This window comes from Aethalodelphis obliquidens, unplaced genomic scaffold (genome assembly GCF_003676395.1).
Source record: "Aethalodelphis obliquidens isolate GAN/ISIS:26980383/991018 unplaced genomic scaffold, ASM367639v1 scaffold16, whole genome shotgun sequence".
Classification (NCBI taxonomy): Eukaryota; Metazoa; Chordata; class Mammalia; order Artiodactyla; family Delphinidae; genus Aethalodelphis; species Aethalodelphis obliquidens.
The window spans coordinates 11,179,981-11,205,919 of record NW_020837960.1 but is presented as its reverse complement, the minus strand read 5'-3'; the positions used below and the strand labels follow the sequence as shown (position 1 = coordinate 11,205,919).

The window sequence follows — 25,939 nt, the reverse complement described above, 5'->3', positions numbered from 1 at the left end:
CCCTTCACCTCCTGGACAGAATGCTCAGTGGAGCTGTCAGATTCTTTCCTCATGCCTGAAAATATGTCAAAACGTGTTCTGACTAAAACTCCTGGGTGCCAGGGATTGGACCGAATATTCTTTCTATCCCAGCGAGGCTGAGAGGATACTTAGACTTTTTAATCCAGAGAGCAAATTACTGCTATATCCTGGAGTTCCATATCCTTGGGGCTTTAAGCAGAAAACAAAATAATGAGAGGTTTGCCCTCTAAGTATCCACCAGGGCCTTGTACCTGCACCGACTGCCAGAAGGCTCATAATCCTGGAGCTGCCGCCAGACCCCGACGCTGAGGTTCTCCTGCACAGCGGCCTGGGGCACCTGCTCTGGTTAATCAGAAACGAACCAGGTGTCAGGGGGATGCTGCGTTATAGCAGGGACTCGGCCTGGCCTTCGCAACACAGGAGGTTTGCTGACTCTGGTGAAAGAGCTTTTTAAAAATTCCACTTAGCACAACACAGTTTCCTTGAGATCAGACAGCATCACTGTTACCACGACTGTTGTTAAGATAACATTTAGATTCTGCCTTCCCCTGTGCTGACGGGAAGAAGGAAAGCAGGCTCAGTCCAGCCTGTAACAGAGCCGTTTTTCTTAGGATTTCCCCAAAGGCCACAGCTGGGTATATGAATGATCAGAAATGGAAGGGGAGACAGGAACTGATTTAAATTAGTCTGGGCATGTAAATTGCACATGGGTCCCTAAAACTGTGTATCCCCAAACAGGCCATTTTCCAGTTACATACTATTTCTGCTCTTGAGAATGATATTTGCATATTACTTTTTCTCCTCTGCCTCTTCTAAACCACTCTCATTCGCTCGGCTTTCTTGTATCAGAAATATGTGACCAAGTCAGAAAGTTGCATTCAGAGGGAGGCAGAGCTGTGGTGGTCCGAGGAGATGGCTTCTTGAAGCTTTGCTGAGTCAAAACTCATGCCTTGGGGGGTTTTCCCTGGTGGCGCAGTGGTTGAGAGTCCGCCTGCCGATGCAGGGTACACGGGTTCGTGCCCCGGTCCGGGAGGATCCCGCATGCCACGGAGCGGCTGGGCCCGTGAGCCATGGCCGCTGAGCCTGCGCGTCCGGAGCCTGTGCCCCGCAACGGGAGAGGCCGCAGCAGTGAGAGGCCCGCATACTGCAAAAAAAACAAAAAAAATACTCATGCCTTGGGCACGGGCAGGTAAGCTCTTCCACGCAGGCAACACTGTCTTGAAAATGGTTTCTGATCAGTATCTAGAACCTCTCACATCAGCCCAGAGCCGTTCAAGGTCACTCACTGATCCTAGGAAGGAAGTCACATTTGAACAGCAGCAGATGAGCATTTTCAGTCTTACAGTCAAGAGGAGGGAGTCCTCTGCTCTTCCCCCAATTTATGTATCGTCTAAGAGATTAAGACCCAGTTCTCTGAGTGTGTCTGCCTCCCGCTTCTACATACCGGCAGCCTCTTCCCAAAACCCACGAAGTGGAAGATTTGATTCTGAAACCAGACTCAATGTAATGTGGCCACAGAGACTGGAGTTTTCTAGAAAGAGTTGCCATTTTGGGCATGACACCGTGTCTGGTTGGGCGCTCGTGAAGTGTTCATTTCCCACCAAAGGGGCCAACCATTTGCATTTGTATACTAGAAGCATACCTCTGAAACACAGACTATCTTGTCAGTTCCAAGGAGGTTCAAATCAGCCTTAATTGAAGGGCATTCTTTCCCAGATGACAGCTAGCTAGGCAGTAAGGTTGGAGAAAATGTTCCAAGTAGTGTTTGTAAGATTGTCCACCTGAATAATCTTTAATAGTATGTATATTCTAGTGTTCTCCTCAATGGCCACCTGTCACAGTATGTTAATGAGTGAATGAGTTTTCTGTTGCTTAGACAGGCTATCGTGAATGTGTTTTCTAGACATCACAGCACCTCTGGAAAGCATAAGGCATATGAAACTTCGGAGGTAATGAGACTTCCATCTGGCTGCGGGAAAAGTGGAAAGGAAGCTGCTGTTTCACAGCAAGAGAAATTGACAAGGTCACCAGGGACCAAGTCACTGCTTTCCACAATCTCAGCACTGTCTAGGGACTAGGCAGAACAGAACGGGGAGTGGCCAGGGCACAAAAGAAATCTAAGAAAAGACCCTGCTCTCAAAAAGCTTGTAGTCTAGGGGCTTCCCTGGTGGCGCAGTGGTTGAGAGTCCACCTGCCGATGCAGGGGACACGGGTTCGTGCCCCGGTCCGGGAAGATCCCACGTGCCGCGGAGCGGCTGGGCCCGTGAGCCATGGCCGCTGAGCCTGCGCGTCCGGAGCCTGTGCTCCGCAACGGGAGAGGCCACAACAGTGAGAGGCCCGCGTACCGCAAAAAAAAAAAAAAAAAGCTTGTAGTCTAAATGAGGAAATGGTATATTTATGAACTAACTTGAGAATCAGATGTCAACTAATAAAGTGCTAAATTTGGCAGGCAGATAGATACTGAGTGAAATAGGAGTTGGAGAAGGGCGAAGTACATAAGGGTCATGACCACCAGGCGGTGCCCTGGAGTCCGTGTTCATGCTCCTGGTTTCCTCTGGGGCACTTCAGCTGTCCTTGCTGCGTGTCTCCCCTTTCTCCTCTTTCTCTCCTTCCTTCCTTCCTTCCCTCATCTTCCATCCAGAGCCTTCCTTGGCTCCTTCTAATTCTTTCCTTCTGTTTATCTTCTTCCTTCTTTCCTGTTCTTTTCCTCGTACCTCCTTGCCTTCCTCCCTGCTCCTCTTCCTTCCAGTCCTTTCCTTCTCTTTTCCTAAGTCCTCACTTCTGTTTATCTTCTTTCCTTTTTCCTCTCATACCTCTTCCTCTGTGTCCTTCCTCCCTCCCCACCTACGTTCTGTATCTCTCTCTGCAGATGTTTGTTGCAAGGTGTCTGTGTGATCTGCCCAGGGATATGAGGATGAACAAGATTTAAATGTGCGCTAAAGGCTAGCCGTCAGTTTATCCTATGGAAGGAAATCTGGTTTTGCAGTTGGCTTCGCTGACTCTCCAGCCTTGACAAAGCCTATGTCGGTGTCTTTTCAGTCCCCCAAACAGGAACCGCTCTCCACTTGCTTCCCTTGCCTGACCAATGTGGGGCATGGAGCCGACCCACCCGCATAACAATTGATTTATGCCGGCCCGTGTCAATTTATACACATGTTTAGTGGCCTGGCAAGGAGGCAATGGGCTTGAGCTAGAGTCAGCAAATCAGAAAATAAGTCAAATTACAAACTACCTCAGTGGTATTGCCACCACACAAGCCCCTCGGTTACACGGAGCCTTTATTCCTTCTCATCTTTCCTTTTCTTTTTAATTAGAGCAAATCAATCCTTTCTGAAAGAATAAATGTTAGAAAATTTTAAACAAAATAGGAGTGGAGGGATCCACTGACAACATCAAAGACTAAAAAGACACAGACCCCCAGTTTCTTAGAATAAAAGCCAGCTGGGTCAGAGGGTAATAAAAGCATCATGTTTATGGGAGTCCTCCCCAGTTTCTACAGCACCACTGCATGGTATATGGGAAAATGAGATTTCATAGTCATGGCACCTTTCTGATCTATATCGTAATGCCACACGGGACTCCCTTAGCCACGTGTATCTGATTCGCCTCATAGTATCCTTGTGAGAGAGCGAATCCAGTGCTGCGAAAGCAGGGCTGGATTCAGCATCAGAAACCCTGCACTGAGTTCTGGTCCCTCCACTCACCAGCTGCGCCAGCAGCAGCCCTTCCCTGGACCGCCGTGTTCCATCTATGACAAACAGGAGCTTAGAGAGGATCCCTGACCTCAGAAGGGATATGGGGAAGGGAATCCTGCACACCTGGTGGGGAAACGGATACCTCTCACTCTGAGCTCAGCCGGGGAGTGCTGGATGCTTTGTTTATGTGATGACTCCATGACGCTTTCAGGTCTCAAGACCAATGGTCTTGAAGTGATTGGTGGGAAGAGAAAGGATGTTGTGAAGGCGGTATCACAAGAGCTGACACATTTTTATAAGGAAGAGAAGAAAACAGAATTAAAGTCAATGAAGATATTTGTAAAGTAAAAACTCTTTGGCCATAGGGTAAAACAGAAGGACAAACTGAATTTTCTCTCGACTTTGTCTTGGAGATCCCAAAATGTCACATGTCGTATAGGTTATTTCGTCAGGGTAGGGGAAAGGTTTAGAAACCATCAAACTAAACATGAAAGCAGTTTCTCCTTCATTTTTCTTCTCACATGAGATATAAACATCTTTAGGGAAATGCTCTAGAATTTAGCTGAGCACCTTATTAAATGGATTTTTTTTTCATCAGGCTCCTTTTATTGGTTCCCGAATAGAGTTGTCCCTTGGTATCTGCAGGGGATTGGTTCCAGGAACCCCTGTGACTACCAAAACCCATAGATGCTCAAGTCCTTTATATAAAATGACTTGGTATTTGCATATAACCTATCCATCCTCCCTATACTTTAAATCATCTCTAGATTGTTTACAATAATATCTCATTGTGGCTTTGTTGGCATTTCCCTGATGATTAGTGATGTTAAGCACCTTTTCATCTACCTATCGGCCATCAGTATGTCTTCTTTGGAAAATGTCTATTCAGATCCTCTGCCCATGTTTTGATTGGGTTATTTGTATTTTTGCTATTGAGCTTATGAGTTCTTTATATAATTTGAATATTAACCCTTTATCAGACATACGCTTTGCAAATATTTTCTCACATTCGGTAGGTTGTCCTTTCATTTTGTGGACGGTTTCCTTGGCTGTACAGAAGCTTGTTATTTTTTTTTTAATGGATATTTTAGATGGGATTTCATTTGAGGGTGACTGCTCCGTAATTGTGACACATCCCTGTCCACATTATTTACATCTTCATGGCAGAATCAGGCTGTTACCTTGTACTACCAACAGCAACTGAGAGTTCACTACTTCTGAGGACACCAATTTTCATTATGCTCATTTCTGGCTAATTGGTTATTCAAACTAAGTAATTATGAGAATTTCAAATCCTAGTTTCACTACTTCTTAGCTGTGTGACCTTGGACAACTTATTTAACGTCTCTGTAACCTTAGTTTCACTGTCTATAAAATGGGTTTTTTTATGGGCTATAACGTGTGTTAAATGACTTAATATATGAAGAGGATTCACAGCAGTATCTGGCACACAGTAGGTGCTACTGTTGGCTGCCGTTTGTTTTGTGCTTAAAAGTGCACAAAAGACCTATTACATTCTCTCAGTTTGAGATCTTTGCCACAACCTAGTGGACAGATGAATTTTAAATGGCTTGCCCGAAGACCGGTGCTAATATATGGTAGGGCCAGCACTCAAATCCAAGTCCTTAGAGCATCTGATGAGCTTCTTTGCGATTCCCTTGTCTTGCAAATGAGAAAATACCCAAAGAGATTAAGTGACTTAGGCAAGATGGTGAAGCTGGTTAATGGTCATTCCTTGACTGGAATCTGATCTTTTGCCTCTACATTTCTTTCTTCCAGCAAGTGAAAGGTTTATTTGCTTGTTTAATGAATTTTTTGATGAGATAATACACTTAAAGCATGTACGCTGTGCCTGGCCCACAGCGAGGACTCAGGAAGTGGTACCTACCTATTTCCTGCTGCATGCCTTCTTCTGCTTCCTTTGTGGTTGAAGTCTAGGCTCAGGTCAAAAGCCACCATGGAAGACAAGATGTTGCTACTTTTCAGTACAGGCGAGCCAAGATTCCGCACGATTTGCTTGCAAATTTTTGGTGAATGGTTCAGGAGGGGATGCCCAAGCATTAGCATATGACTGTATAGGCTGGTTGAGTTGGGAACTTTCAGGGTTTTTTTTTTGCTGTTGATGTTGATATCACTCTAAAACAGTATTCATCACAGAGGAGCTCTGCCCTCCTGTACAGGGACACCTCCCCCATGGTCCCCACCCATGAGCACAGAGGCAGTGACCAAATGGATTATTTCTAATTCCCACTTCACAATCTCCAACCCATCTGGGTACTGGCATCAGTGTCAAAGCACATAGCCAGGGAGCCTGGATCTGCACCTCAGCTCCACACTTACTGCCTGGGTTACCTAATCACTCTGGACCTCAGTTTCCTCATTTGTAAATTATCCCCTCTCTTAGTAGAGCATGGTGAGAATTAAAGAAAGTGTGTTCAGAAGAGTTTGGCAAGGAAAAGTCTCGCAGTGGTTGTGAGATGTTACACTTTTTACAGTCAGCTGCAGGACTGCTAGGTGGGATGGCCTGACCTAACCCCAGCTGGCCTCCTACAAAGCCATTAGCTTTAAATCAGCTCTTTATTTTCCCCTCGAGAATTCAGCTTTTTCTCCCCTTCCTAATGAACAGTGCGAGGCTTCTTCGCCACTTTTCCAAAAAAAAGGTGATAGCTGTGCTGGAAACAAGCGTGTGGTGGGATGGCTGTTCCTTCCATCTGTCAGTTTCTCTGTGGCCTCTGCTTGATCTGGAAAAAGACTGCTCATCCCAGGGGTATCACTTGAATTTGACTGGGGACTGGAACGTACTGTAGATGACCTGTACTGTCCTCCAAAAGAAAAAAGGGAGCTTGTTAAGAGAACACCTTGACTTCACAAAGCTTAAGGAAAACTGCCTCTGGACCAACTAAAAACTGGGTTTGACCACACACTTCTCTGTACTTGTCTTCTTTGGCTTATGAACCCAGGGCTTGACCCATCTACCACAAAAGGTTTCATTGTTAGCGTGTAGTATTCGATCAGCATCGCCTAAGACAGGTATATAGAGAAATTGTATTTGTGCCAGGCCCTGCGTTACATTTTACAAACAATCTTCACAATTACACTGAAAGAGATGTTTTTATTTCTATTATACACATGAAGAAACTGAGAATTACAGCTATTAAATGACTTGCCCAAGGTCAGACAGCTTGCTCGAGGCCTAGCCCAGATGCAAATTCAAGGGTATCTGATTTAAATCCTCAATATAAACCCAAATATGTCTGACCCGGGGCAATTATTAACAATAATCTGGGTACACCCCACACTGGGCGGAATTAGAGACTCCAGAGAAGAGGCTAGGGAATGTGCTTTTTTTTGTTTCTTTTTATCGGTTAAATACAAATTGTGGTGTATTCGTAACATGGAACACTTTACTGCCAACACACACGATATTTACATACATATTGGTTTGCGTAGAGAGCCTTACGGAGGACAATTGTTGAGGGAAACAGCAGGCTACCCAGTGGTCAATATGCAGATACATTTAGAAAAACCTTAGAGTTGAACCTGCCCATGTTATTGCTGGGCTGGGGAATTTAAAAGGTTTCTTCCTCCCTCCCCCCCTCCCTCCTTTTCTCCATTTTTTCCTTCTTTCTTTTTTTTTTTAACATCTTTATTGGAGTATAATTGCTTTACAATGGTGTGTTAGTTTCTGCTTTATAACAAAGTGACTCAGTTATACATATACATATGTCCCCATATCTCTCCCTCTTGCGTCTCCCTCCCTCCCACCTTCCCTATCCCACCCCTCTAGGTGGACACAAAGCACCTAGTTGATCTCCCTGTGCTATGCGGCTGCTTCCCACTAGCTATCTATTTTATGTTTGGTAGTGTATATATGTCCATGCCACTCTCTCACTTTGTCACAGCTTACCCTTCCCCCTCCCCATATCCTCAAGTCCATGCTCTAGTAGGTCTGTGTCTTTATTCCCGTCTTACCCCTAGGTTCTTCATGACCTTTTTTTTCTCCCCCCTTAGATTCCATATATATGTGTTAGCATATGGTATTTGTAAATTGATACAGCCACTATGCAGAATAGTATGGAGGTTCCTTAAAAAGCTACAAACAGAACTACCATATGACCCAGCAATCCCACTACTGGGCATATACCCTGAGAAAACCATAATTCAAAGAGTCATGTTCCCCAATGTTCACTGCAGCTCTATTTACAATAGCCAGGGCATGGAAGCAGCGTAAGTGTCCATCATCGGATGAATGGATAAAGAAGATGTGGCACATATATACAATGGAATATTACTCTGCCATAAATAGAAACGAAATTGAGTTATTTGTAGTTGGTGCATGGACCTAGAGTCTGTCATACAGAGTGAAGTAAGTCAGAAAGGGAATGTGCTTTTAACAAATGCCCCAGGTGACTGATACTTAGAAAGAATGCACTATACCCCTGGTTCTTCACCCACAGCTTCTGACAGTCATGGGGAGCATTTAGAGCAAACCAATGCCAGGGGCCAGTCCACATGTGGTGAACTCTTCCCCAGTTCTTTCTCTGATATAACACTCGACCCTCTGTAGTCCCTCAGTTTTCTCAGCTATAACACGAAGATAGATCATAATGTCTGTCCCATATATATTCCAGGATTGTTGTGAGAAGGAACTCAGCATACTGGTGAAGGTGCTTTGGACGTTGCTGAAAGAAAACTTACTTTTTCAAATTCATTATGAATCTTTTGTGAGTTGACATGGGAATCTAATAATCCTGTTAACATGGCTTTATGGAAAAATACATTCAGATTTCAAAACAATTCATATAAAAATTTTAGAATACAACTGATTTCAACTTTCAGGACTGCCTCTGTTTAAAGTTTTGTTTCATAGGCCTAGGAAAATTGACTGTATCATGTAAAATCTTTTTAATGTGAATATTAAATGAACAGTTAATTTGACTTCCTGGTCTATTTAGTCTCCCTTAATTGTTTTTTTTTTTTAATTGAAGTATAGTTGATTTACAATGCTGTGTTAGTTTCTGGTGTACGGCAAAGTGATTCAGTTATACACATCTATACATATTCTTTTTCATATTCTTTTCCATTATGGTTATTTATTATTATTATTATTTTGCGTTACGCGGGCCTCTCACTGTTGTGGCCTCTCCCACTGCGGAGCACAGGCTCCGGATGCGCAGGCTCAGCGGCCATGGCTCACGGGCCCAGCCGCTCCGCGGCATGTGGGATCTTCCCGGACAGGGTCACGAACCTGTGTCCCCTGCATCGGCAAGCGGACTCTCAACCACTGTGCCACCAGGGAAGCCCTCCATTATGGTTTATTATAGGATACTGAATACACTTCCTTATGCAATACAGTAGGACCTTGTTTATCTATTTTATATATAGTAGTTTGTATCTGCTAATCCCAAACTCATTTATCCCTCCCCACCCCCTTTCCCTTCGGTGACCGTAAGTTTCTTTTCTGTGTCTGTCTGTGAGTCTGTTTCTGTTTTGTAAATAAGTTCATCTGTCACATTTTATATTCCACATATAAATGATAGATGGTTTTTGTCTATCTCTTTCTGACTGAGTGTGATGATCTCTAGGTCCATCTATGCTGCTGCAGATGGCATTATTTCATTCTTTTTTATGGCTGAGTAGTAGTTCATGGTATATATATACTACATCTTCTTCCTCCATTCATCTGTCAACGCACACTTAGGCTGCTTCCATGTCTTGGCTATTGTAAACAGTGCTGCTATGAACATTGAGGTGCATGTATCTTTTCGAATTATGGTTTTCTCCAGATATATGCCTAGAAATGGGAATGCAGGATCATGTGGTAGCTCTATTTTTAGTTTTTTAAGGAACCTCCATAGTGTTTTCCATAGTGGCTATACCAATTTACATTCCCACCAGCAGTGTAGGAGGGTTCCTTTTTCTCCAAACCCTCTCCAGCATTTGTTATTTGTAGAGTTTTTAATAATGGCCATTCTGACCGGTGTGAGGTGGTACCTCATTGTAGCTTTGATTTCCATTTTCTCTAATAATTAGCAACGTTGAGCATCATTCCATGTGCCTATTGGCCATCTGTATGCCTTCTTTGGAGAAATGTCTATTTAGGTCTTCTGCCCATTTTTTGATTGGGTTGTTTGGTTTTTTTGTTATTGAGTTGGATGAGCTGTTTGTATATTTTGGAAATTAAGCCCTTGTCTGTCACATCATTGCCAAGTGTTCTCTCCCATTCTGTAGGTTGTCTTTTCATTTTGTTCACGGTTTTCTTTTCTGCGCAAAAGCTTTTGAGTTTAATTAGGTCCCATTTGTTTATTTTTGCTTTTTATTTCTGTTGCCTTGGGAGACTAACCTCAGAAAACATTGGTACAATTTATGTCAGAGAATGTTTCGCCTATGTTCTCTCCTAGGAGTTTTATGGTGTCATGTCTAATATTTAAGTCTTTAAGCCATTTTCAGTTTATTTTTGTGTATGGTGTGAGGGAGTATTCTAACTTCGTTGACTTACATGAGGCTGTCCAGCTTTCCCACCACCACTTGCTGAATAGACTGTCTTTCCTCCATTGTATATTCTTGCCTCCTTTGTCAAAGATTAATTGACCGCAGGTGTGTGGGTTTATTTCTGGGCTCTCTGCTCTGTTCCATTGATCCATATGTCTATTTTTGTGTCAATACCATGATTTTGATTACTGTAGCTTTGTAGTATTGTCTGTATTATGCCTCCTGCTTTGTTCTTTTTTCCTCAGGATTGCTTTGGCAATTCTGGGTCTTTTATGGTTCCAATATAAACTTTAGGATTCTTTGTTCTAGTTCTGTGAAAAATGTCATGAGTAACTTGATAGGGTTCACATTAAATCTGTAGATGGCTTTGGTTAGCATGGCCATTTTAACAGTACTAATTCTTCCAATCCAAGAGCATGGGATATTTTTCTGTTTCTTTGAATCGTCTTCAGTTTCCTTTATCAGTGTCTTATAATTCTCAGCACGTAAGTCTTTCACCTCCTTAGTCAGGTTTATTCCTAAGGGTTTTTTTTTCGGGGGGGGGGGGTTGATGTGATTTTTTAAGGGTTTTTTTTTTTTTTTTCTTCCGTTTTTTTTTTTCCTTTTTTGTGTTTTTTTTTTTTATGGTTTTTTTTTTTGGGGGGGGGGGGGTTGATGTGATTTTTAAAGGGATTTTTTTTTTTTACTCTCCCGTTCTGATATTTCATTGTTAGTGTAAAGTAAAGAAATGCAACATATTTCTGTATGTTAATCTTGTATTCTGCTACTTGACTGAATTATTTTATCAGTTCTGACAGTTTTTGTGTGGCTATTTTAGGGTTTTCTATATATAGTATCATGTCATCTGCATACAATGACAATTTTACTTCTTCTCTTCCATTTGGATACCTTTTATTTCTTTTACTTGTCTGACTGCTGTGGATAGGACTTGCAATACTATGTTGAATAGAAGTGGTGAGAGTGGGCATCTTTGTCCTGTTCCAGATTTGAGCAGGAAGCCTTTCAGCATTTCACAATTGAGAATTATGTTGGCTGTGGGTTTGTCATGAATAGCTTTTATTATGTTAAGATATGTTCCCTCTATACCCACTTTGGTAAGAGTTTTTATCATAAATGGATATTGAATTTTTTTTATGTCATTAAGTTTTTAGGTATTTGGGTTCTTTTCTTCATATATATATATTTTTTAACATCTTTATTGGAGTATAATTGCTTTACAATAGTGTGTTAGTTTCTGCTTTATTACAAAGTGAATCAGCTATACATGTACATATATCCCCATATCTCCTCTCTCTTGCATCTCCCTCCCACCCTCCCTATCCCACCCCTCAAGGTGGTCACAAAGCACCGAGCTGATCTCCCTGTGCTATGTGGCTGCTTCCCACTAGCTATCTATTTTACATTTGGTAGTGTATGTATGTCCATGCCACTCTTTCACCTCGTCCCAGCTGACCCTTCCCCATCCCCATGTCCTCAAGTCCATTCTCTACGTCTGCATCTTTATTCCTGTCCTGACCCTAGGCTCTTCAGGACCTTTTTTTTTTTTTAGATTCCATATATATGTGTTAGCATACAGTATTTGTTTTTCTCTTTCTGACTTACTTCACTCTGTATGACATACCCTAGGTCCATCCACCTCACTACAAATAACTCAATTTTGTTTCTTTTTATGGCTGAGTAATATTCCATTGTATATATGTGCCACATCTTCTTTATCCATGTATACTGAATTTTATCAAATGCTTTTTCTGCATCTTTTGAGATGATCATGTGGTTTCTGTCTTTTCTTTTGTTGATGTGGTGTATCACATTGTTTGATTTGTGTATTGAACCATTCTTGTGACCCTGTGATGAATTCAGCTTGATCATGGGGTATGATCTTTTCTATGCGTTCCTGAATTTCGTTTGATAACTTTTTTGTTATTTTTTTTATTGCAGTATAGTTGATTTACAATGTTGTGTTAGTTTCAGGTGTACAGGAAAGTGATTCAGTTACACATAGATATATATCTATTCTTTTTCAGATCCTTTTTCCTTATAGGTTATTACAAAACATTGAGTATAGTTCCCTGTGCTTTACAGTAGGTCTTTGTTGGTTATTTATTTATATATAGTAGTGTGTATATGTTAATCCCAAACTCCTAATTTATCCTTTCCCCCCCACTTCCCCTTTGGTAACCATAAGTTTGTTTTCTGTGTCTGTGGGTCTATATCTGTTGTTTATATAAGTTCATTTGTATCATTTTTTTTGATTCCTCATATAAGCAATATGATATTTGTCTTTGTCTGACTTACTTCACTTAGCATGATAATCTCTAAGTCCATCCATGTTGCTGCAAATGGCATTATTTCATTCTTTTTCATGGCTGAGTAATATTCCATTGTATAAATATACCACATCTTCTTTATCCATTCATCTGTCAATGGACATTTAGGTTGCTTCCATGTTTTAGCTACTGTAAATAGTCCCGCTATGAAAAATGCAGTGCATGTATCTTTTCAAATTATAGTTTTCTTCGGATATATGCCCAGGAGTGAGATTGCAGGATCATGTGGTAGCTCTATTTTTAGTTTTTAAGGAACCTCCATACTGTTTTCCATAGTGGCTGTACCAACTTACATTCCCACCAACAATGTAGGAGGGTTCCCTTTTCTCCACATCCTCTCCACCATTTGTTATTTGTAGAGTTTGTTTTTAATTTATTTATTTAATTTATTTTTGGCTGTGTTGGGTCTTCGTTGCTGCGCATGGGCTTTCTCTAGTTGAGGCAAGCAGAGGCTACTCTTCGTTGAGGCAAGCAGAGGCTACTCTTCGTTGAGGTGCGCAGGCTTCTCATTGCGGTGGCTTCTCTTGTTGCAGAGCACGGGCTCTAGGCGTGTGGGACTCAGTGGTTGTGGCATGTGGGTTCAGTAGTTGTGGCTCGTGGGCTCTAGAGCACAGGCTCCGTAGTTGTGGCACACGGGCTTAGTTGCTCCGCGGCACATGGGATCCTCCCAGACCACGGCTTGAACCCGTGTCCCCCCTGCATTGACAGGTGGACACTCAACCACTGCACCACCAGGGAAGCCCGTTTGTAGAGTTTTTAATGATGACCATTCTGACTGGTGTGAAGTGGTACCTCATTGTAGCTTTGTTGCATTTGTCTAATAATTAGCAATGTTGAGTATGGTTCCATATGTCTTTTGGCCACCTGTATATCTTCTTTGGAAAAATGTCTATTTAGATCTTTTACCCATTTCTTGATTGGGTTGATTTTTTGTTGTTGAGTTGTATGAGCTGTTTGTGTATTTTGGAGATTAATCCCTTGTCAGTTGCATTGTTTGCAAATATTTTCTCCCATTCTGTAGGTTGTCTTTTCATTTTGTATATGGCTTCCTGTGCTATGCAAAAGCTTTTAAGTTTGATGAGGTCCCGTTTATTTTTGTTTTTATTTCCATTACTCTAGGAGAGAGATCAAAAAAAAAAAATTGCTGCAATTTATGTCAGAGTGTTCTGCCTATGTTTTCCTCTAGGAGTTTTATAGTATCCAGTTGTACATTCAGGTCTTTAATCCATTTGAGTTTATTTTTGTGTATGGTGTTAGAGAATGTTCTAATTTCATTTTTTTACATGTAGCTGTCCAGTTTTCCCAGCACCTCTTATTAAAAAGACTCTCTTCTTCATTGTATATTCTTGCCTCCTTTGTTGTAGATTAATTGACCGTAGGTGTGTGGGCTTATTTCCAGGCTTTCTATCCTGTTCCATTGATCTATATTTCTGTTTTTGTGCCAGTACCATACTGTTTTGATGACTGTAGCTTTGTAGTATAGTCCGAAGTCAGGGAGCCTGATTCCTCCAGCTCCGTTTTTCTTTCTCAAGATTGTTTTGGCTATTTGGGGTCTTTTGTATGTCCATAAAATTTTTAAATATTTGTTCTAATTCTGTGAAAAATGCCATTAGTAATTTGATAGGGATTGCATAGAATCTATAGATTGCCTTAGGTGGTATAGTCATTTTGACAATATTGATGCTTCCAATCCAAGAACACAGTATATCTTTCAATCTGTTTGTGTCATCTTCAATTTCTTTCATCAGCATCTTAACAGCTTTCAGTGTACAGGTCTTTTGGATCCTTAGGTAGGTTTATTCCAGGGTATTTTATTCTTTTTGCTGTGATGCTAAATGGGATTATTTCTTTAATTTCTCTTTCTGATACTTTGTTGTTAGTGTATAGAAATGCAACAGATTTCTGTGTATTAATTTCATATCCTGAGACTTTTACCAAATTCATTGATGAGGTCTAGTAAATAGTTTTCTGGTAGCGTCTGTAAGATTTTCTATGTACAGTATCATGTCATCTGCAAATATAAGTTTTACTTCTTTTCCAATTTGGAAAAGAAGTCTTTTATTTCTTTATCTTCTCTGATTGCTGTGGCTAGGACTTCCAAAACTCTGTTGAATAAAAATGGCGAGAGTGGACATCCTTGTCTTGTTCCTGATCTTAGAGGAAATGCTTTTAGCTTTTCACCAGTGAGTATGATGTTAGCTGTGGGTTTGTCATATATGGCCTTTATTATTTTGAGATATGTTTCCTCTGTGCCCACTTTCTGGAGAGTTTTTATCATAAATGGGTGTTGAATTTTTATCAAAAGCTTTTTCTGCATCTGTTGAGATGATCATATGGTTTGTATTCAATTTGTTAATATGGTGTATCACACTTATTGATTTGTGGATATTGAAAAGCCCCTTGCATCCCTGGGATAAATCCCACTTGATTATGGTGTATGATCCTTTTAATGTATTGTTGGAGTCAGTTTGCTAGTATTTTGTTGAGGATTTTTGTGTCTATGTTCATCAGTGATACTAGCCTGTAATTTTCTCTTTTTGTGGTATCTGTGTCTGATTTTGGTATCAGGGTGATGGTGGCCTCATAGATTGAGTTTGGGAGTGTTCCTTCCTCTACAGTTCTTTGGAATAGTTTCAGAAGGATAGGTGTTAACTCTTCTCTGAATGTTTGGTAGAATTTGCCTGCAAAGCCATCTGGCACTGGACTTCTGTTTGTTGGGAGTCTTTTAATCACTGATTCAATTTCAGTACTGGTAATTGGTCTGTTCATATTTTCCATTTCTTCCTGGTTCAGTCTTGGGAGATTGTACCTTCCTAAGAATTTGTTTATTTCTTCTAGGTTGTCCATTTTATTGGTGTATAGTTGCTCGTACTAGTCTCATCCTCTGTATCTCTGTGGTGTCGCTGTAACTTCTCCTTTTTCATTTTTAATTTTATTGATTTGGGCCCTCTTTTTTTCTTAGTGAGTCTGGCTAAAAGTTTATCAATCTTGTTTATCTTTTCAAAGAACCAGCTTTTAGTTTCATTGATCTTTTCTACTGTTTTCTTAGTCTCTATTTCTGTTCTGTTCTTTATGATTTCTTTCCTTCTACTAACTTTGGGTTTTGTTTGTTCCTCCTTCTCTAGTTGCTTTAGGTGTAAGGTTAGGTTGTTTATTTGAGATTTTTTTTTTGTTCCCTGAGATAAGCTTGTATCACTGTAAACTTCCCTCTTAAAATTCTTGTTGCTGTATCCCATAGGGTGTAGAATGTAATGTTCTTGCTTTCACTTGTCTCTAGGTATTTTTTTTATTTCCTCTTTGATTTCTTCAGTGATCCATTGGTTATTTAGTAGCATCTTGTTTAGCCTCCATGTGTTTATGTTTTTTGCAGGTTTTTTTCGTGTAGTTGATTTCTAATCTCATAGTGCTGTGCTTGGAAAAGATGCTTGGTATGATTTCAGTTTTTCTTAAATTTACCGAGGCTTGCCTTGTGGCCCAACATGTGATCAATCCTGGAGAATGTTCCATGTGCACTTGAGAAGAAAGTGTATTCTGATGCTTTTGGATGGAATCTTCTATAAATATCAATTAAGTCCATCAAGTCTGATGTGTCATTTGAGGCCTGTATTTCCTTATTGACTTTCTGTCTGGATGATCTGTCCATTGATGAAAAGTCCCCCACTGTTACTGTTGATTTCTCTTTTTATGACTCTTAGTATTTGCCTTATATATTGAGGTGATCCTGTGTTGGGTGCATATATATTTACAATTGTTATATCTTCTTCTTGGATTGATCCCTTGATCCCTGTGTAGTGTCCTTCTTTGTTTCTTGTAACAGCATTTATTTTAAACTCTATTTTGTCTTCTGTGAGTACTGCTACTCCAGCTTTCTTTTGATTTCCATTTGGGAATACCTTTTATCCCTCCCCTCACTTTCAGTATGCATGTGTCTCTAGGTCTGAGAAGTGGACCTCTTGTAGACAGCTCATATACAGATCTTGTTTTTGTATTCATTCAGCCAGTCTGTGTCTTTTGGTTGGGACATTTAATTCATTTACATATGGTAGTTAGCAACATGTATGTTGATACATAGGTCTTAGGTCTTTTTTCTTCCTTTCTTCTTTTGTTCTCTGTGATTTGATGACTGTCTTTAGTGTTGTGTTTGGACTCCTTTATCTTTTCTGTGTGTGTATCTACTATAGATTTTTTTGTTTGCAGTTACCATGAGGTTTTGATATAGTAGTCTATATATATGCACATAATTGTTTTAAGTCACTGATCTCTTAATTCCAAATGTGTTTCAAATATCCTGCATTTGTACTCTCCTCGTGATTACTAGCTTAGATATATTTGTGTGTAGATGATTTCCTACCTTTACTGTATGTTTGCCATTACCAGTGAGCTTTCCCATTTTGTAATTTTCTTGTTTCTAGTTGCGGCATTTTCCTTTCCACCTGGAGAAGTTCCTTTAGCATTTCTTGTAAAGCTGCTTTGGTGGTACTAAATTCTTCTAGTGTTTGCTTGACTGTAAAGCTTTGGATTCCTCTGTCAAATCTGAATGAGAGCCTTGCTGGGTAGAGTATTCTTGGTTGTAGGTTTTTCCCTTTCATCACATTAATTCTATGGTGCCACTCCCTTCTGGCCTATAATGTTTCTGCTGAAAAATCAGCTGATAACCTATGGGGATTCCTTTGTATGTTATTTGTTGCTTTTCTCTTGTCAATTTAATATTTTTTCTTTGTCTTTAATTTTTGTCAGTTTGATTACTGTTTCTTGGCATGCCTGAGACTCTCTTCCTGGACTTAGGTGACTGTTTCCTTTCCCATGTTAGGGAAGTTTTCAGCTTTTATCGCTTCAAATATCTTCTCAGGCCCCTTCTCTCTCTCTTCTCCTTCTGGGACCCCTATAATGCGAATGGTGGTGCATTTGATGCTGTCCCAGAGGTCTCTTAAACTGTCCTCATTTCTTTTCATTATTTTTTCTTTATTCTTCTCTGTGGCAGTGATTTCCACCACTGTGTCTTCCAGCTCACTTATCCATTCTTCTGTTTCATTTATTCTGCTATTGATTCCTTCTAGTGTTTTTCATTTCAGTTATTGTATTCTTCAACTCTGTTTGGTTGCTCTTTACATTTTCTAACTCTTTATTAAAAACTTGTAACTTCTCTTGGGCTTCCCTGGTGGCGCAGTGGTTGGGAGTCCGCCTGTCGATGCAGGGGGCACGGGTTCGTGCCCCGGTCCGGGAGGATCCCGCGTGCCGTGGAGCGGCTGGGCCCGTGAGCCATGGCCGCTGAGGCTGCACGTCCGGGGCCTGTGCTCCGCAACGGGAGAGGCCACAGCAGTGAGAGGCCCGTGTACTGCAAAACAAACAAACAAACTTGTAACCTCCCACTCTGTGCATCCATTCTTTTCCTGAGTTCTTGGCTCATCCTTGCAATCATTATTCTGAATTCTTTCTCGGGTAGATTGCCTATCTCCATGTCACTTAGTTGTTCTTCTGGGGTTTTATGTTGTTCCTTCATCTGAAACATATTCCTCTGCCATCTCATTTTGTCTCAATTTCTATTTGTATGTTTATGTATGTGGAAGTTATGTTTCTTAACCTTGGAGAAGTGGCCCTCTGTAGGGGATGTCCTATGTGTCCCAGCAATACATTCCCTTCTTGTCACCCAAGGGCCAGGGGACCAGCTGGTCCCAGGGTAGGTTCTGATCTGCGTTTGCTGACTTGGTTCCGCACGCTGCTGGATCCTAGTTCTCTTGCTTCTGATGTCTGCCCCCTAGTGGGTGGGGCTGGCCTAGAGGCTTGTGCAGGCTTCATGGTGGGAAGGGCTGATGCTTGCCCACTAGTGGTGGGTGGGGCTGGGTCTTGGCCCTCTTCTGGGCAGGGCCATGTCAAGGGGCATGTCTAGAGGTGGCTGTGGGATCAGGAAGTCTTTATGCAGCCTTTCCACTGGTGGGTGGGGCTCTGTTCCCGCCATGTTGGTCATTGCACCTGAGGTGTCCCAGCACTGAAGCCTACAGGCGGTTGGGGCCAGGTCTTGGTGCCAAAATGGCAGCCTCCAGGAGAGCTCGTGCCAATGAATATTCCCCAGTACCTCTTCCACCAGTGCCCTTGTCCCCACAGTGAGCCACAGCTGCCCCCTGCCTCCCCAGGAGACCCTCCGAGACCAGCAGGCAGGTCTGACCCAGGCTCCTGTGGAGTCACTGCTTTTGCCCTGGGTCTTGGTACACACACGAAATCACGTGAGCCCTCCAAGAATGGGGGCTCTGTTTCCTCTGGTCCTGTGGAGCTCCTGCACTCAAGCCCCACTGGCCTTCAAAGCCAAATGCTCCGGGAAGTCCTCCTCCCAATGCCGGACCCCCAGGTGGGGAGTCTGACATGGAGCTCAGAACTCTCACTCCTGTGGGAGAACTTCTGCGACATAATTGTTCTCCGGTTTGTGGGTCGCCCACCCAGGGGATATGGGATTTGATTATTTCGCAAGTGTGCCCCTTCTACTATCTCGCTGAGTTTCTTCTTTATGTCTTTGGATTAGAATATCGTTTTTGGTAGGTTCCAGTCTTTTTATCAATGGTTGTTCAGCAGTTAGTTGTGATTTTGGTGTGCTCATGTCAGGAGGTGAGCTCAAGGTCCTTCTATTCTGCCATCTTCATGATGTACATACTCTTAATTACTGATTGATAGATGTTTTTACGAACCAGTGCCGTATCGACAGGCTCAACAGAACCCCTTCACAGTAGCAATAAGGAAGTCTAATTGTGCATCTATAACAGAACTTCCTTCAGCACCAACTGGGTAACCACTGGGATTCTGAGTGATGCAGGATGCCTCAGCAACACTGGCAGGAGTCCTTGTCCAGCTTCTAGAAGCTGTCTGTGTTCCTTGAATCGTGGCTCCCTGCCTCTGTCTTCAAAGCCAGCCGTGGCAAGATAGATAAGTCCTTCTCACCTTGCCATCCTAGATATCTAGTCTTCTGACCCAGTTTGCTAGTATTTTGTTGAGAATTTTTGCATCATCTATATTCATCGAAGATATTGGCCTGTAATTTTCTTTTTTTATATTGTCTTTGTCTGGTTTTGGTATCAGGGTGATGGTGGCTTCACAGAATGACTTTGGGAGTGTTCCTTCTTCAATCTTTTGGAAGAGTTTGAGAAGGATCAGTATAAGTTCTTCTTTGTATGTTTGGTAGAATTGCCCAGTGAAGCCATCTGGTCCTGGACTTTTATTTGCAGGGAGGCTTTTTTTTTTTCTCTTTAAATTACAGATTCTATTTCATTTCTAGTGATCAGTCTGTTTGAAATATCTGTTTCTTCTTGATTCAGTTTTGGTGGGTTGCATGTTTCTAGAAACTTGTCCATTTCTTCTAGGTTGTCCAATTTGTTGGTATATAATTGTTTGTATTTCTGTGGTATCAGCTGTTTGTTTGTTTGGTCTCTCTTAATTGGTTGTTGTTTGGTTTTTTTTGGCCACATGGCATGTGTGTGGGATCCTTGTTCCCTGATCGGGGTCGATCCCACACCCCCTGCATTGAAGTGCAGAGTCTTAACCAATGGACCACAAGGGAAGTCCCTGATCTCTCTTAATTATTAAATGGAAGTAAAGTATAGACTGTAAAATGATATCCAGACAGTGATTGTACCATGAAAAATAATGAGGTCTTATTCACTGAACATTTCTAGGTGCCCAAATCTGTGCTAAGCCAGTAGTCTTCACACATCCTTCCTAAATGTTGTCATCACCACCTGTTGAGACTTACTTAGCGAAACTAGCATCTTGGTAGGGTCATTTGGATCATAACAACTGTATGATATGGAATTTACACAGAAATGTCAGACCTCCATCTCCAGGATCTCAGTCAACTTGCTGTGTGAGATCCCTATGTATATGCATGGATTAGGATGCAAACCCAGAGAAAAAAAGAGCAATGGCTGCATTGGAGTAAAAGGGTTGTGGTTGTTTTGTTCTTTATTTAAGGAAAAATGAATTACTGGTGTAAAAATATATGTAATAAAAGTTGGGAGAAGAAAAAAAACTGCATCTAAAAAACCTACCTGGGTTGTATCACTGGATGGACCTTGAGACTTTTATTGCTGCGGGTGCTGGGTTTCATTTTTATTCCTAAACCTTTACGGTCTTCTGGTCCCTGTGAAAGTTAAGAGAAAGTTAGGGTGGCAAGAAATCCACCGACATGCCCTCCGGCCCTCACCAAGTTAGGTAAAAGTACTGCCCTTTGTATCAGAGGAGTGGTAGCTTTCCCCAAGTGGTGATCAGTTTGCTCTGAGCCATCGTAAATCCCGCCCCGTCTCCTTCTTTATCTAGGGAGGGCTGTTCAGGCATGGTGCTGTCAGTAAGGTAGCCATCCCTATGAAGGGTGAACCTGAAACTTTGCACCCACTTGTCTCATGCCCCCCTCCCACCAGCTGCCCAGGAGATGACGAAGCTAATCACATTCAGCCCTTTCACTTGTGCTCCTTTTATAAAGGACATGACTTTACAGCCTAGTAGGAAAGTACATGTTTGTCTCATTGGTGAAGCATGTCCTCACTCACCCTGCCTCCTTGTTTCCCAAAAGTGACTTTTCTTCCTTTCTGACAGATATCTGCAAACGAAATCGAAATGCTTTTGATGAGGTTGCCACGCATGTTTAAACAGGAATTCACAGGCGTGGGAGCAACGCTGGAAAAAAGGTGGAAGTTGTGTGCCTTTGAAGGAATTAAAACTACCTAACTGTGAAGAGCAGCAGAGTCTCTGGGTATGAAACTGCCTGAACCCAGCCAGGGCTGCGCAGTGTGAGCCCAGGAGGTTCGGGGCTGGTCCAGCGCAGGACCTTTATGGGGCCATCAGAGCCGGACTTCAGTTACATCTGTGGCGTTCTCTCGTGAGTGGAAATGTAATTGTGTACCAGTTCCCTAAAACAAACAAAGCTTCATACTGTGACAGATCTGTTTGCTATGAAAACCAACGATTCCACGGTCATGATGGCAAAACCTTAAAATATGCTACGTTTGAGAATAGCTCACCAAGTAAAATATTTAAAGTTAATGATGGTGTGGCAATGGTTGTTGCTAGGCTACAGAGTTGTTGTATATGTAATCTATAGCTGAAATCATTCAATGACATTTTCCTGAAAGTCTTTCTGTTTTAGTAAAAAAAAAAAAAAAAAAAAGAGAGAGAGAAAAAAAGTAATTTTACAGTGAGGAAAATAAATCATACCAAAAGAAAACTTGAATATGTGTCTGAACAGTTACTGTATTTTGTAAATTAAGTTATATGCTGTTATAGGGACTTCTGCCTTATTGAAGAGGCAGAAGATGTGATTGTACTCCTTGAGAATGCTTTACCAAGAATATTATTTTTCTAATGTAACAGTTCTCCATCATAAGTTCTTTTAACATGGACGGCATAACAATTTTCATAAAATGTAAATAAAAGAAAAACTAGTGCTACTGTCTTGTACTTGGTATAAAATTCAGGTTTCTGCATCAAAATAAACATTTAGTAAATATTCCTGTTACAAATTTTATAGCAAAGATATTAATTTTTTTCAATAAATATGACTTCTACCATATTGGTTTTGCAAATTGTTCTTTGATATATTTTCATTCTTCCTTAAGAAATATTTTGCACATTATTCAGTCCCATCTCACAGACCATCATTTGTAAATGATTAAATAAATGCATGAGTGACATTGAGACAAAATGTTATTTCAAACAGGAATATATAAAAATCATAAAGTGGAAAGTACTAAGAAAAGGAGATTATACAGCACTAGAATAGACAGACAGATAGTATTTGAAAATACCAAGATGATATGACATCCAAATGTAATCAACATAAATGTTACCGTTGTTTTGTGTCCTCATGCATAGGAACGAAGTAGCCAGTTAATATTATTAATTCCTGGATTTACTTATTTGTATGTTTTCTGGAATACATACAAGTTAGAAAAGGAATTCAAGAATTCACACTTGGACCAACAGTTTAGAGAGAATTGGAGCTTCCCTTCTTTAATTACAAGTAGACTAGGGCTTTAAATTGTATCTCCTTCCTGCTTCCTTACATAAAAATTATTAAAAAAAGACAAGTATTCAAGATATTGATTAATTTTAAATGAAACATTTTTTAGGAAGACAGCTGAACAGTGAATGTTCTTTGAAATTCTGAAAAGACATTCATAATTCCCTATTGGACATTATTGTCCTCAGGCTCTTTTTACTGAGCCCTGATAAATTAAGGTTCTTATTCATGCCTCCCATAAATATCTACACATATGTTATGTTCAGGCTCAGTGCTAAACCCATGAATATGGAGCTGAGTAAGAAAGGACCCACCCCCTCCCGCCCCCAATGAGCTCATAGTTCAATGGGGAAAAAAGACATTTTCCCAAAAGTGTCTGTATGATGTGAGCCACGTAACAGAAAAGGTGTGACAACAGAGCTATGGGATTCAAACTAAATATCAATGTCATATTAAATGTTGAAATACTAGAGGCCTTACCATTACCACCTGTTAATGCCCACTACCACCCTCATCCTGACACATGTATCCAGAGCGAGCTAGCTCCTGCTTAAGTTACTACTGACTAAATTTTCTTCATTTTCTCTTTAGTCCAGTGTTATCAGGGGAAGCAAGAGAAATGAAGCATGCCAACTTTTATCCAAGCATTTTAGGAAATTGTGGCAGCTTTAGAAGGCTGTCTAGTTTTCTATTCCTTAGCCAAAGGAAAGCCAGAACAGGTTTTGGATACTAGAGAAAGTCATATGCTTGTACCATTGCCATTTTGGAAAGCTCTGATGTGAATTCAAACTATGCACTCTGATACGTAAAGCCAGCAATTTTAAAGCAGGAGTTTTACTGGCCACTTGAACTCTTTGTACACAGTGTCAATTTGTTAAAAAAAAAAAAAAACAGAAAGAGAAAAAAATAAAACATGAGAGAACATTTTAAGACTTCAAAAAAAAAAAAAGGAGACACAAATAAGGATACAACGGTCAGAAAGGAGACGACCTCATCTATAGATAACGTTACTATAAAATAGAAGACCTAAGAGGTTCACCTGAAAAATAATTAGAAAAAACGAATTCTGTGAAGTGGCAGTTATAAAGTAGGGACACAAGGGGAGGTACCACAATCTAGACTATCTGCAACTTGAAAGTCTGGTAGATGTTTTCAAACGTGCATTCATACTTTCAAGTATTGCCTGTAGTCACTTTAGCCGAAGGATACACTGCACAGGGTGAACCTAGCTTAGACCTCTGATTAGGAAAAGGGGTTGGTGCGACCTTATTTTAGATCTGACAAAAAGACACCACTTTCTAACTTCTTCAATTGTGAAAAGAACTTTTGCAGGAAAATAAAAAAAACTTCTAAATTAGTTCACCCACATTCTGGTTTCAGATGGGACTTTAGAGATCACCTGGGGAAGGAACTAACTTTGGTACCTTTGAGGGCCGTCTACACATGTCTGCCACCCCATCCTCCCTAATCTTCGGGATAACCCTATACAAGGATAGTATTATTGTCCTCATTGGTCACACAAGGAGAATGAGGCCCGGAAGTTCTAACAATTTGGCCCAGTTCGCACAGTTAGAAAATTCTGAATATGGGATTTGAAACCAGGACCCAGTGACTCCAAAACATGTTCTTCTTTTCGCTACATCACGCTTCTAGTTCAGTCTATCCCCACTCCTCCTGTGAGCCCGATGCCCATGCAGTGCCTTCGGATCACCGCTTTTACTCTCCTTTATTCTCCACCATGCCCTGCACCTGCGTACAAGTGGGTACACTCTGGCCTTTGTCTCCTAAATCTACCAGTAACAAATCATTGTTCTTGGATTCTGAGAAGTAAGCACAGCGTTGAAAGTTTGGAGATCCTTGTAACCCGGCCCCAACGGGGCTTTCTGGCTTGCTTTTTCACTGCTCCCCTGAGTAGGGCTAACATTTTTTGCCTTTCTGCTTTTGCTCATATCTTTCTATCTGAAGGAAAAGACCTTACGCACATCTAGTTGTCAAAATTCTACACAGCCTTAAGAGGAAAACACAAAGGACACCCTCCTCTGCCGTGAAGCTTTTCTCCATTCCCCAGAAGTCATTTCTCCGGCCTGTGCACGGCCGTCCCACATTGACTATTTCTTAAGGCATTTGCTGCCCAGCTGTCTTTGCCTCATCTCCCCGTTAGACCGCAGGTTCTTTGAGGGATCCAAGCGTGTCTCCTTTACTTTGAATTATTTCTCAAAGTGGTTTTACTTAGAAATATTTAGAAAGCAGGACAGAGAAGGAACCAAGATGTTTTCCTGCCTCCAGAGACTAGTTTGCTTAGACACAAAAGGAAAAGTTACAAAGTATTTGAAAAAGGCTGCAAATATTTTAGATCCAAGATTCCAAGACAGACAATGTGATAATGTACTACATAATATTGAAATACAAAAAGCAACCCAATTCCTTCTTAAGGTTCAAACCCAGGTCAATTATTAACTCTTCTATGAAGCCCTGATCCCCTCAGGAATCTCCTCTCCTACATTCCCACTACTTCAGTATAATTCTACTGCAGCCCTAATGCTGTACGTTAACCATTTATGAATGCAGCTGTCTCTCCCACATCCTGCAGGCTGGAGACCTCCCTTACTCATCCCTCTAGTCCCTCAGACTGACGCGACATACCATGACTTTTAAGTATTTATTGACTGAATGAACCCAATGCATGAAAGAAAAGCCCACACAGGAATTTTCTGAATTTGTTGAATCAGACGTATTGAGATATTAGGTCCAGTAATAGAGGCTAGAACTTTCTTTCCCTCCGTTGTAAGACCTCGGCAGCATTCTTGCCTTTTTGAAAAAAATTTTTTGTTTGGAAAAATATGTATAACATAATATTTATCTTTTAACCATTCGTAATTGTATAATTCAGTGGCACGAAGTACATTCACAATGGTACGTAACCAGTCACCACTCTATAACTTTTCCTCATCATCCCCAACAAATTTTACGGTACCCATTAAACAGTAACTCCCTGTCCCCCCTCCTTCAACCCCTGGTAACCTCTCTTCTACTTTACGTCTCTTTGAATTTGCCTATTCTAGGTCTCTCATACATGTGGAACATACAGTATTTGTCCTTCTGTCTCACTTACTTCACTTAGCTAAATGTCTTCAAGGTTCATCCATGTTGTAGCATGTGTCCGAATTTCATTCCTTTTTGAGGCTGAATAATATTCCATTGCTGGCTTAAGTATCCCTTTTCTGTTGGAACAAGGAAAAGTCAGTGGTCTATGCTTGAAAGGACTCAAGTACTTTTAGTAAATACCACATCAAAAACAACATTGGAAAGTGTAGACAAGTTTGTTTCCATCTTGATAAACCTCTCGTTTTCAATGAGGGTAATAAAAATGACAAAAGTAGAAAATGTTGGCAGTAATTGTGTAGAAA

General features: G+C 41.0%; 1 protein-coding gene across 9 annotated transcripts in view; it reads left to right on the top strand.

Moving 5' to 3' along the window:
• ENOX1 (ecto-NOX disulfide-thiol exchanger 1) overlaps positions 1 to 22,082 on the top strand; it is a 611,692-nt gene extending 589,610 nt beyond the window's left edge. For all 9 annotated transcript variants that reach the window (XM_027116194.1, XM_027116191.1, XM_027116190.1 and 6 more), the window contains one exon: positions 21,110 to 22,082. In XM_027116194.1, the coding sequence (XP_026971995.1) occupies positions 21,110 to 21,241 (132 nt within the window). In that variant the 3' untranslated portion in view covers positions 21,242 to 22,082. The remainder of the gene's footprint in view (positions 1 to 21,109) is intronic.
• The last annotated feature ends 3,857 nt before the right edge of the window (positions 22,083 to 25,939 follow it).